We start from the raw sequence: 14,110 nt of genomic DNA, 5'->3' as shown, positions 1-14,110 counted from the left end.
CTTCCCGCGCTTAACGGCAGGAATATGTACAAAGGCCGGACAACCGTATACTTTTAAATGGCAAAGTACTGGTTGCCGCCCGTACCACTTTTCGTATGGAGTCTTGTCCACCGATCGCGACGGAAGACGGTTCTGCAAATAAGCGGCCGTTGACACGGCCTCGCCCCAGTACCGTTTGTGGAGACCGGCATCCAGGAGCATCGTCGTCGCCATTTCCTGTAGCGACCGATTCTTCCGCTCAGCTACACCGTTTTGCTGTGGTGTGTATGCTGTCGTATACTGCGCCTTGATTCCCTCCTTGACAAAGAAGTCGCCCAACTCCTCATTCACGTATTCGCCTCCGCCATCCGAGCGGATTATACGCGGCCTTCTGTTGAAAGGTTCTCCACATACCGAACGTACTCCTTTACTTTCTGCGGCGCTTTCGACTTTTTCTCCAGAAGATAAACGACGGTGAAGCGGCTGTAGTCGTCGATCATTGTCATGTGGAACCGGTTACCGCCGGGTGTCGTCATCCGCATTGACCCGCACAGATCCGTGTGGACCAGATCTAGCACTTGGGTCGACTTCCTCTCGGATGATTTGTGAACTGGACTTCTCGCCAACTTTCCCTCCAGACATGGCTCGCAGAATTTACGGATGCCACAGTCGGTAACGATCATACCGTTACCTAACTTCTCTTCACGACTTCTCTCAATCACATCCGGATGCCTATGTCCGAAACGTCGGTGCCATTGATGCTGACAATTAGTAGTGTGTGTCTTACCTTGAGCTTTCTTTGATGATTCCGCTAGCTTCAGCCGGTACAGACAGCCAGAGCGCTCTCCTACTACCGTCAATGAGCCGGTAGCATCACGGATCTCACATCCGTTAGCACTAAAAACGGCCGTGAAACCATTTGCGGTCAGCTTGTCCACCGAAATGAGCCCACTCGTCAACGAAGGAACATACAAAACGTCAACAAGCTTCACATCGACCGCATCACCGTTACCGTTAACACCGAGCACTGTCCCTTCACCATGGCCGGCTGTCTTCGCTATTTTCCCGTCAGCCAGGAAAACTTTCGGGCCATACTTCTTTTCCAACGTCGAGAAAAAAAAAAACTTTCATCACACGTCATGTGACAACTAGCCCTTCTGTATATGAACCATGGCCCGCGTGGAGCACTTCTAGGCATAAAGCACACACCACTGCTGTTTTCTTCGCCTACTTGGCACTTTGTTTTTCTTCGGACCTCTTCCGTTCTTCGTCACTTTTCTTCTGCCGCGCTAGCAAACGGCAATCTCGCTGCATGTGACCCGGCTTTCCACAATGGAAACACTTCCGCTCGTGTGCAACACCACTTTTCTTCCCCCGCATCGTCGAACTCTTCATCGCATTCACTGAACCGCCATTCTTCTCATGTCTTCGCTCATATTCGTCAAGCAGCTTCGACTTCACTAGCTGCATTGTTAGGTCCGTGTCCGGCCGACCCTCTAAGGCCGTCACTAACCCGCCATAAGAGTCCGGCAAACTCCGGAGAATCATGGCGATTCGCAGCGGCTCTTCCAAATTTTGTCCGGCTGCCGACAACCGGTCGTACAGCTCTTCAAGCTCTAAGAGGTGCTTCTCCACATCACCACCCTCACTCAAGTTCAACGAACACAATTTCCTCAGCAAAAAAACGCGGGAAGTCAGCGTTGACTTTTCGTGGTACGCGCGCAATTGATCCCAAAAATCTTTCGCGGTTTTAGTCATTTTTACCAGGCTAAACTGGTTGTCTTCCACACACAAACCGATTGTAGCCCAGGTTTTCTGCTCATCTTTGTTCCAAAGCGCAGTCATCGGCTATGGTATCGAATCGTATACCACATACCAGAGTTCTTCTCGCATGAGCAACATTTCCATGCGGAATTTCCAGCTCGCCCAATTATTGTTGTTGAGCTTTGCAAACGAAAGTTTGCCCAAATCCGCCATCTTCTCACAACACAAGATGCGCACTCGCGATGGAAAATCGAAGTTAACCGCGGGATCACTTTTTCTCGCAATTTTCACCTTCCAATCTTCGTTCTGGGCCAATAACCTGTTGGTTGTTGTGCAGAGTTCTCACTTGGCACTAGTGGACACTCGCGTACCGACTTCGGAAGCTGAAAATTATCGCGGAACACAGCGGACATTCACGGACAGAAAGGACGATTTATTGAACTAACATAGCTGAACGTATTTACACATAATGTTGATGGTCAAGTAAATAAAAACAAAGTACATGAAATAAACATAAACATCAACCGTGTTGCCAGAAGGGCCAAATTACATTTAGGGGTAGGAATCCATATTGTAAAACTAGCGGAACTTATAGTGAGGGTCAAACATTGTAATTTCCATCAATCCTGCCAGGTTATTTGGTGGATCCTGACGCTGATTTCAAAAGGTGAGTTGAATTCAATTGTTAATGTACTAATGTGTTCAAATATTTGATGATTAAAAAACACAAGGTAATGGGTTTGTATCACGGGACTGACACTTGTATACCTCCACCACAGTTCATTTCGTAGCCAACATAGAAAATTCCGCACTGACAGCCAGAAGAAGAATCATGGGAAAGAAAGAGATAGGTGCGTTCCACACTGACAGTTCCATAAACGACAAGCAGAAGAAACGAGACTGCATCTACACTACGAAAACACAACCAAAACATCAGACCCCTGGTTTGTATTGCTGGAAGAACGCTGCAAAATGGATTGTGGTTTAGAAAATCACAAAGCGTGTCTGGAAGACCGCTTGAAAATGGATTGCGGTCACAAAGCGTGTCTGGAAGACCGTTGGAAAATGGATTGTGGAGGAAAAAAGAAGGAAGAAGATAGAAGAGTGAAGAAGAAAGATGGAAGAAGAAAGGAGGAAAAACGAAAAAGGAAGTAGGAAGTAGGAAGAATGATAAAGGAAGAAGACAGACAGAAAAAGGGAAAAGCAACTAGGAAGAAAAATAAGAAAGAAAGAAGCGGGAAGAATTAAGAAGGAAGGATGAATGAGGAAGAAGTAAGAAGAAAGAGAATTAAAAAAGCAGAAGAAAGAAGGAAGAAGAAATTAGAAGAAGGAAGGAAGAAGAAATAAGTAAGAAAATAGAAAGCAGGAAAAAAAGAAAAGGAAGAAGGAAGAATGGATTTCTCAATTCCCACTTCGAAAGTTCCATTTGGCTTAGGGCCAATTTTTTTACCTCCGCTTAGTGCTTAAGCGGTGCTTACCCATACGCTTAAACCTGGTTTAGGCACTAAGCGGAGGTGAAGAAATCGGCCCTTAGTGACTGTTCTTGTATCGATATAAAGGTGAATTCCGCCCAGGGCAGGCTTAACCACCAATCGAAATGGTAGATTAATGCAGGCGTATTTTGCTTTTGTGAATGAACAAGTGAAGCATTTGTATGTCTTCGCACCCTAAAATATTTTGGTTTGAAGAGCACTGCCTTCTACTCATTGACCCTATAACCTTTATAATGACACTCCACGTCACGACATATAGCATCGTTGCTCACTAATAAATTTGATAACAAACGGTTATTGCGTTCAAAAATTTTGAAAAAAAATGTATCGATCCAAAAAGTCTGGTGTCTTGGCTAAATCAGGCTGTACCATAACTACTAATGTGGGTGTAGTACAAAGTGGCGACACTGTCAGAATTGGAAAAATATTCATCTGGCATTTCCATACAAAATCGTGTTCCAAACGAGCAGCTATCGGTACTCTTACTTATAATACTCTAATACTCTAATAACTTATAAAGAAAAATTAATTTTGCTTTTGCTTTTATTTTCTTTCCAGATGCTTTCTTCATTTTTCTTCATGATAAACGGAATATTCTTCACAGCTATGCCAACAGACTATCCAGCTACGGTGGCAACACGAATAATTGCAGGTATATATCGAGATAATGAATGGTCAATATGGTTTACTTAGAAACTATAACCAAAATCGTTGTTGATGTTACCAATCTGTCTGTATAAATTACTTTTTACAATTTACAATGTTATGAAAACTCATATGTGAATATGTACATTATGTGGAAGATAATGATTTGAAAAATGTATTGGAGGTAACCACTTCCCTTCGATGGGACGCGAACCCACGACCCTATAGTACGCTAGACTGGTGCTTTACTGCCGTAATCTGAGTGACTAAGTGACGTATACGCCATTTTCCAAAAATGGTGTTAATGAATACTACCCATCGAGCTCTTTAACAGAAAAAATGAAAAAAATGCATGTTGTAAAATGGCTGTTATGTCACTTTTCCACATTACGGCAGTTTAACCAACTAAGCAACGAAGGACCTCCGTCGGCCTTCGCAACCAAGTCGGGTGGTTTGATCCCCGTAATATAGGCAATTAACTTTGATTGAACTACTTTTTACATATGTACCTAATTTGGCTTGTACAAAATTGTTATATTATGCTGTAAGGTCGTATTTTACGAAATTGTTCAGCAGATCAACATTAGTTTGAAGGCAAGAACAATTTATAATCTATTCGGTATATTTTTAGGAAAGGCATCTGCAGCCAAACACCTGGGAAGATAACTCAGGTAGTGTTGTCCAAGATTTTCCGAAAATCTAGCATAAATGGAAATTATATGCGACTACACACAAGATACTACCCGACCCACTAAAATCAGAACCTTTCTCCCCATTTCACAGTGGTTAAAATCCCGAAAAGAGTGATCGTCAGCTTTTTCGGTATGAAATCTTGTTTTAAATGACATAGTATGTTCAGCAAGTATGTTGTATACATCAAGGGGTATCATTTGAGAAAAACATATTTTTTATTAATTCACCTAAAAGTGAGATAGAAATTTATTTTTTTATTATTAGACTGACTCGAACATGTAGAAGAATAGTTATTTTTCAATAACAAATATCTGACGAGGATACAGCAAGATACAAACAAAACCACTACAAACAAAACCACTTTGTGCTTGGTCCCGGCACAAAGATAGAATAGAAAACGATTTCTGCATTCAATTAATGTATTTGCTCGGTTTAAGGTAACGGAAGATATGAACGATGCGTTTGTTCGGCATAAGACAAAAGGATTTGCTTTTACTTTTACGAAGTGTAAAACATGCTCGAAGATTACTCCAAAACCAAACTTTTGTGGAAGCCTCCATTGTGTTTACCAATTTGATTTGGATGGGAATTGGATTTGGTTTGGGATTAATTGGACTTGGATTAGATTTATATTGGATTTGGATTAGATTTAAATTGGATTTAATATTTTGTTAAGAAAATTATTTTGAGCTTTTTAGTGGAATGTCTTCACTTGTCATAAGACGAGTTTGTACAATACCATTTAATTCCACCACTGAATTGTACCTTGACAGATACGTATTTCGACCTCAACAGTAAGGTCGTCCTCAGTGTCTCGTACTTGACTCGACTTCGAGTCAAGTCAAGTACGAGACACTGAAGACGACCTTACCGTTGAGGTCGAAATACGTATCTGTCGAGGTACAATTAAGTGGTGGAATTAAAAAATCAATAAATCAATCAATCAAATCAAATTGGCAAACACAATGGAGAAGTATGAAGCAATATATTATGATTCGCTATACGTAATGCGTACTAATTTATATCCAACATCTAAATATCAATACATTTGGTATCTGGTGAGTCGCAAGCAAAATATGATTGTTTGGGAACTTCTAGATCCTCCAGATTATTCAAATGCTTCAGATGCTCAAAATTTCTGCGTTATCCTGAGTCAAAACTATTCAAACCTTCATTCTTCAAGTTGAGTAGACCCTTGATACTGGCAAATCTCATATAGTTCTATTATTTGGAACTGTTATAGATTTTCTAGACATCCCATTTTCCTACGGATTCCAAGGCATTACAAATCACGTTTTCCGGGACGCCTGGCAATGATGGGCGTATATAGGCTGAATGCTGGATTCTCCCGCATAATCCGGGACGTCTGGTCACTTAAGCTTAGAACATCAGCATAACTTGTTGATGGGCAGCAGGGGACGCTTGACGATCCCTCCCCAGGCCATCTGCGAGTTGTGGCGCCTGCCTAGGATGTGGTGGGGTTTGACAGTGGGCCCTGTTAAACCTCTATAAAAAGCTGCATGTATCCGCAAGTAGGCTCCGCCAAAGCGACCGTGTGCCGCTCAAAGCGCACAAGCCCAAGTCCTGGTGTTAGGTGGGACGCCAAACAGCCCTGACACGACGGCCCTCCGACGAGACAGGAGGTTTGCGCAGGCCCAATAAGCCGCCTTTAAAAACAACTATTACGAACGACATAGAAGATAATACGACTCGATACAATCGGCAACGACCTAGGCGACGAATAAAGGATCACGATTGGAAGCTTGGAACATGGAACTGCAAGTCGCTAGGCTTCGCAGGTTGCGACAGGATAATCTACGATGAATTACATCCCCGCAACTTCGATGTCGTAGCGCTGCAGGAAATCTGCTGGACAGGACAGATAGTGTGGAAAAGCGGGCATCGAGCAGCTATCTTCTACCAAAGCTGTGGCACCACCAATGAGCTGGGAACCGGCTTTATAGTGCTGGGAAAGATGCGCTATCGTGTGATTGGGTGGCAGCCAATCAACGCATGGATGTGCAAGCTGAAGATAAAAGGCCGTTTCTTCAACTATAGCATCATCAACGTGCACTGCCCACACGAAGGGAGATCCGACGACGAGAAAGAAGCGTTCTATGCGCAGCTGGAGCAGACTTACGATGGATGCCCACTGCGGGACGTCAAAATCGTCATCGGTGACATGAACGCTCAGGTAGGAAGGGAGGAAATGTATAGACCGGTCATCGGACCGGATAGTCTGCATACCGTATCGAACGACAACGGCCAACGATGCATAAACTTTGCAGCCTCCCGCGGAATGGTAGTCCGAAGCACTTTCTTCCCCCGCAAGAATATCCACAAGGCCACATGGAAATCACCTAATCAAGTAACGGAAAACCAAATCGACCACGTTCTAATCGACGGTAAATTCTTCTCCTACATCACGAACGTACGCACTTACCGCAGTGCGAATATTGAATCCGACCACTACCTCGTCGCAGTATGTCTGCGCTCAAAACTCTCGACGGTGATCAACACGCGTCGGAGTCGTCCGCCGCGGCTTAACATTGGGCGGCTACAAGACAGTAGACTAGCCCAAGACTACGCGCAGCAGCTGGAAGTGGCACTCCCAACGGAAGAGCAGCTAGGCGCAGCATCTCTTGAAGAGCATCTCTCAGCATCTCTGGAGAGATATTCGATCCGCCATTGGAAGCACCGCAACCGCTGCACTAGGTACGGTGGCTCCGAATCAGAGAAACGACTAGTATGACGGCGAATGTGATCAGTTAGTGGAAGAGAAGAATTCAGCATGGGCGAGATTGCTGCAACACCACACGAAGGCGAACGAGGCACGTTATAAACGGGCGCGGAACAGACAAAACTCGATTTTCCGGAGGAAAAAGCGCCAGCAGGAAGATGGAGACCGTGAAGAGACGGAGGAACTGTACCGCGCTAATAACGCACGAAAGTTCTATGAGAAGTTGAACCGTTCACGTAAGGGCCACGTGCCGCAGCCCGATATGTGTAAGGACATAAACGGGAACCTTCTTACGAACAAGCGTGAGGTGATCCAAAGGTGGCGGCAGCACTACGAAGAGCACCTGAATGGCGATATGGCAGACAACGGTGGCGGTATGGTAATGAACCTAGGACACGCTCGCAGGACATGCGACTTCCGGCTCCGAAATCGGCCGGCTGAAAAACAACAAAGCCCCTGGAGTTGACCAACTACCAGGAGAGCTGTTTAAACACGGTGGTGAAGCACTGGCTAGAGCGCTGCACAGGGTGATTACCAAGGTTTGGGAGGACGAGGTTCTGCCGCAGGAGTGGATGGAAGGTGTCATGTGTCCCATCTACAAAAGGGCGATAAGCTGGAATGTAGCAAGGTAGTCTCCCAAATTTTATGCCGCCGCCTAACACCAATTGCAAAAGAGTTCGTGGGGCAGTACCAGGCGGGATTTATGGGTGAACGCTTTACCACAGACCAGGTGTTCGCCATACGTCAGGTATTGCAGAAATGCCGCGAATACAACGTGCCCACACATCATATATTTATCGACTTCAAAGCCGCATATGATACAATCGATCAGGACCAGCTATGGCAGCTAATGCACGAAAACGAATTTCCGGATAAACTGATACGGTTGAAACTGACTGACGGTTGAAACTGACTATCTACAAAACGCTTATAAGACCGGTATTTCTCTACGGACACGAGACCTGGACGATGCTCGTGGAGGACCAACGCGCACTGGGAGTTTTCGAAAGGAAAGTGTTGCGTACCATCTATGGTGGGGTGCAGATGGCGGACGGTACGTGGAGGAGGCGAATGAACCACGAGTTGCATCAGCTGTTGGGAGAACCATCCATCATTCACACCGCGAAAATCGGAAGACTGCGGTGGGCCGGGCACGTAGCCAGAATGTCGGACAGTAATCCGGTGAAAATGGTTCTCGATAACGATCCGACAGGAACAAGAAGGCGAGATGCACAGCGGGCATGGTGGATCGATTAGGTGGAGGACGATTTGCGGACCCTCTACAGACAGCGTGGTTGGCGAAGTGCAGCCATGGACCGAGCTGAATGGAGAAGTCTTTTATGTGCAGCACAGGCCACTACGGGCTTAGTCTGATGATAAATAAAATAACTTGTTGGTATTGTTGTGTTGGCAATAACTTCAATTTCATGATTTTCTGGTCACTCGTGATCATTATAATGAATTTCAAGAATTTTGTACTGCCCATATTTCCGGCATTAGGCACATTAGCCTTTATAACTACTCCATGCTATGACTCTGTCGCCGACTCATCTGGCTTTCGCAGATCGTCATTCGCTGGCGGTTTCTGAGAAATGGCGATTGGCGATAGAACTTATAGCATGGATAGAGATCTTATTAGACCAAATGAAATGATAATATAGTAATATACTTTTAATGGCTATTCGCTTCACCTCAATATCACAGCTTATTGAGTAAATATGTTCTAAGTAACTTTGCAATTATGTTGATCTATACTTACTATGCAAAAATAATTTATACCATACTTTTACTTTACTCTAGGTTTTGGTCACGGAATTGCCCATTTAGTGATGTCGATATACATTGGCGAAATAGCTTCAAAACAGTATAGAGGGAAGTTGATTACCCTCATGGTTTGGTCAATCATAGCTGGCATAGCAGGTATGTAATTATCCTATACCAACATTTGAAAAGGGCGTAACAGGCAAAATTTATTCTTTCTGATTCTTCGTCCACATATATAGCTGTATATGTAGACGAAGAATCAGAAAGAATAAATTTTGGCTGTTACGCCCTTTTCAAATGTTGGTATAACAATAACCAAATTATTGTATAATATGCACAATTATTGTTTTTCTTACAGTATTTTCTGTTATATCTATGGTGACGACAAATGTGATATTCATGTTCGATCCAGCGATGCACGCAAATATGGCATTGGGGATAATAATTATGCCGCTCAGCTTAGCTGCATTTGTTCTCGCATTTTTCCTCACAATCGAGTCTCCCATTTATACGCTACTTGTTAAAAACGACGAATCAACGGCACAGAAGAATTTTCTAAAATTGAGAGGCCAAGCATTGGAAACTACTGGTACCACCGAGGAATTTACCGAGATGAAACTACTGGTGGCGGAAAGTAACATGCTTTCCAAGTTCTTCATTACTGAAGGTAACTTCAAGCCGTTCCAACTAGTACTAACATTGAAGCTCGCTAATTTATTGTACTTCAACTACTCAATGAATATCGCTAAAATGTTATTAATGTCAGCGATGCTCATTTTAACTCCAACTAGCCCCAATTGGGCACCTCCGATTCTTATGTTAAGTAAACTGGCGGCCGCTACCTTTGCAATATTGATAATCGACATACTTCCTCGTCGCTTCCAATATGGCATTTCATCCACATTCACTGGAACATTCCTTCTCGCATTTGGTATTGTGCTTGCAACACATGATTTTATTGAACCCTGGCTAGCCCCTTTCATGTATATAACCGCTGAAGTGTTTGTTACATTCGGTATGCTCCCAGTTTCGGAAATTCTACTCTCTGAGGCTTTCCCTCCTAAAAAGAAGGTTTTTTCTGTAGCATCCGTGTTGATCTGCGAGTATGTAGGCCACATGGTAGTTTACATTATTTATTTCAATGTAGAAAGTAGTTTAGCAAATACATACATCAAGACTATTGTCTTCGCCAGTGTTATTCTACTGAAATGCTTACTCGGTATTTTGCTTATTCCCGATACAAGGAATACCACGCCACGAGAAGCCGTCCAAATCATGTCCAAGCATTAAACGATCAACTAGTGTGTGGGAACCTAATTTAGCGATCATCGTGCTTTTCCTAATGTTATACTCTGAAACAGACTGTTTAAAATATAATTTACAATTCATTTACTATTTCAGTAAAATAGAACGAAAAGAAATCCAGCTATGATGCTTACTATAAATCGCTCTTTACTATTGCGGTTTTCTTTTGTCTTAATACATTTATCTCTTAGTACTTTGTGATTGATCCTATCATCCTTGTTTGCTATATTGGGGGAGATCCCATAGCGCCGGAGACCGCGCATTGCTGGACTCTTCGCAAAACGACACTTCGAGAAGTTTTCCCACATCATATGTAGTAGGGGGAATAGGTGTAAAATGAACAGTCAAATTTCAAAAATGTTCGAAAATTCCAACTCCCATATGTCTATCAGTTTTTATTTGATGATTTAGGAGTCCTGGCTAATTTTAAGGCAATTTGGAGGTGATTTGGGGATGCGCATAGACACTTTATGTTTATATAGAAATTTATATGAAAATAAAAACTTTTTTTCACAACACAATGGTCAAATGTGTATTCAAATGTATTCAAATATACAACCCCAATCTCCACTTTTGGAATCTATGTATGTGTAGCGCCGCCACTGTATGTGTAGGTTAACATGCGAGAGGTTTTGAAGGAACTGGTCTACGGTGGCGCTATCTACTCATTTCATAGCGGCAGATTTTGCTTTTTCATTAATCCATTGGGCCATTGCATTACGGAGTTAATAAAACATCAAAATCGATTTTTTTTTCAAAAAACTCCTGCAATGCATTCAATGCAATTTGGAGGTGATTTAGGGGTGGTGCATAGAAAAATAAATGTGAATTGATGAAAATAACTGAATCTATCTTCCTAAAGTGCAATTTTGACCTCTCTTATGTGAATTTCTCGTGACATTGACACACGAGAAAGGCACCATCACCGCTAGGTGGATTATTCTGGGTTTTTAGTTTTAGGACTACACTTTGTAATGGCGCCAAATATTATAGGTTTGGGTGGTGTATACATTGTGGCCAACAAGCAGTAAAGGAGATTCATTAATTACGTAGCCCAAAAAATAGGCATTTTCAACCCCCTCCCCTCAATGTTACACTTTTTGTATGGAACATCTGAAAATTTTGTATGGATAGTCATACTTCGCTCAAACCCCCCCCCCCCCTTCCAAGCGTTACATTATTTGTGGACGCTCCTTAAGATAAATGTTACAATATTTAACAGAATAAAACATCGACAACATGCTCAACTTGTAATGACTGTAAAGGTAAAACCCATCCGATTAAAATGACTCAAAACTGTGTTTACATCGTCAAGTGTTCTACTAACAACCCGTGAGTCAAGCTATTAATTTGGATCACTTTGAAAAGTGGTTTTTGACCGTTTTTTTTGAAGATTGGTCCTATTGTTCGACGGGGTCCTTATGAAGATTTTGCAGCTTCATTGGGTCGCATTCATTACTGCGAACGACGATATCTTCGAACATCGTCCGGAACTTCGGCCAGTTCTCCACATTTCCTTCGTAACTGGGAATAGGAGCTCGCAGTGGCTGTTGCTGAACGATTATCTGCGGGATTCCGGTCCCACTTGTTGGAGCTACGGTTTGTTTTGTGGAGAGCCGTTCAAGCGTCTCGATATAGATCACGTCGAACGCCATCAGCATTTCATCCTGATAATCCAACTATGATGCCGGGATTGCTTCCAGGATTTCACTATGCACTACGGAGTATTCCTGGTAGTGAAAATCGAGTTTCTTCGCGAAGATTTTGGGTTTGGGTTTGTTCTTGGACTAGTCGGACTTTGGATAACACTCCCATAATAAATAACACCCATCCTCACTCGTCACTCGCGCACGCTAACGATTCGAAACGCGACGATTCACACGGTACTCGACTAGCATTGTTCAAGCCACGCTAACGCTTGTACAATCGCACTGTTCTCAACACTTCGTGCTGTCAAAGCCACGCGGTTGCCTCAAGGGGATTTCTTCCTCACAAGAAAGAAAGGAGCAAACAATTTTCACTGTTTACCTTCCGCCAGGTATAATAAAAATTTATACTTCACTTGTCTTTTGCCAGGCCCAATTTAATCTTATATTTCAACGACTGCGCGACGGGCACATTTTCCCCAGGTCTAAAAATACTAAAAATACTATAAATACTATCATCAATAAGAAATCTATAAACGCCTTTTATTTGCTTGAGTAAATAAGAAACAAAGCAATTCTAAATTAGCATTAGCATTAGCATTGAGCAATTCGCACAAATTCGTAGGTGGTACAAGCCAAGACTATTGTATGAGAGTAGCATTACTTTCATCCGTTACCTCAGATATTGATTTGGGACTAATCACTATCTCTTAGATGGAAGCATTGCACTTTCCAATAGTCAAGATCTGTCCTGGCCACGTCCTTGCGAATGCTGGGGAAGGGGAAGGATGATTAGTTGGACACCTACTTAAGAAAGATGCAGAGAACTCTACGACCTCTCATAGGTGCCACGGGAGGTTTTGGGATTGTGTGGAAGGTTATAACAGTAGGAATCGTTTTGGTAGAACGTGAAACACAGAAAGAACTAAGATAGAAATACAAAGTAGGAAAGGGACGAGCCTGGAATTGAACCCACGGCCTCCTGCTTATAAGGCAGAAGCGGTAGCCACTGGACCACCGAGCACGTAACAAAGCAAATCCAAATTTGTATATAATAATTAGATTTAATTCTATAAGTTTTGAAAAAAATGCTAATAATTCTACGCAACATGGAAGTCGTCGTTTCCAATATCAATACATCTAATCAAACCCCATAAATTCAAAAGGTCAATGTAAATACGTTACGTTTATATAAGTCCTACGTCCTACGTCTACTTGTGATTATGTTCAAAACATTACCCAAAAAACATTAGTAGGATCCCTAAACTTTCAAAAACAATCAGAAAAGTCTGAAGAGGAAATTTAACGTATTGTTTTTGAGAAATATCGATTTAAAAGGGGTGGCATGTTCAAACATGTGTTTGAAGTTGTTGAAGAATTTGTTTACCTTGGAACGCTTGTGGCATGTGACAATGACGTTTTCCGTGAAGTAAAACGACGTATTGCTGCTGCGAATAGGGCCTTTTATGGATTACGTAACCAGCTTAGGTCCAGCAACATGCAGACGGAAACGAAATTTGCTCTATACAAAATTCAGATTCTACCAGTGGCCCTTTATGGACAATAAGCATGGACGATAAAATAAGCGGACCGGAGAGCTTTCTGGGTTTTCGAGCGAAAAGTGCTGCGTACAATACTCGGAGGAAACTAGAAAATGGTGTGTGGCGCAGACGCATGAATCATGAGCTGTATCAAGTATACAAAGAGGAAAATATTGTGAATCGTATAAAATACGGCAGACTTCAGTGGGCTGGTCACTTAGTGCGAATGTCTGAAGAAAAAATAACGAAAACAATATTCAACAGAGAACCAGATAGGGGCCGGCGACTCCGTGGAAGGCCACGAACACGCTGGCTGCAAGCATTGGAATCGAACCTGGGGACCCTGAACGTTCGGGGAAACTGGAGGAACATCACCCAAGACCGACGATTATGGAGACCTACAGTACGCCTGGCATTGGTGTATCGACGATGTAGCCAACCAGGTATCCAGGAAGGTACTTTGTGGATCTTCCCTAGGAATATGCACAGTTGAGTTTGTAAGATCCCATAAGCATCATAAGAAATAAAACAAGATTATTA

At 42.8% G+C, this 14,110-nt stretch overlaps 1 protein-coding gene across 2 annotated transcripts in view; it reads left to right on the top strand.

Moving 5' to 3' along the window:
* Positions 1-10,466, top strand: part of LOC134211651 (uncharacterized) — a 39,244-nt gene extending 28,778 nt beyond the window's left edge. For both annotated transcript variants that reach the window (XM_062688746.1, XM_062688745.1), the window contains exons 3-5: positions 3,795-3,888; positions 9,115-9,234; positions 9,437-10,466. In XM_062688746.1, the coding sequence (XP_062544730.1) occupies positions 3,795-3,888; positions 9,115-9,234; positions 9,437-10,368 (1,146 nt within the window). In that variant the 3' untranslated portion in view covers positions 10,369-10,466. The remainder of the gene's footprint in view (positions 1-3,794; positions 3,889-9,114; positions 9,235-9,436) is intronic.
* The last annotated feature ends 3,644 nt before the right edge of the window (positions 10,467-14,110 follow it).

Source organism: Armigeres subalbatus, chromosome 2, assembly GCF_024139115.2.
Source record: "Armigeres subalbatus isolate Guangzhou_Male chromosome 2, GZ_Asu_2, whole genome shotgun sequence".
Taxonomy (NCBI): Eukaryota; Metazoa; Arthropoda; class Insecta; order Diptera; family Culicidae; genus Armigeres; species Armigeres subalbatus.
The sequence above is the reverse complement of the archived record's forward strand: the minus strand, read 5'-3'. Positions and strand labels throughout refer to the sequence as shown.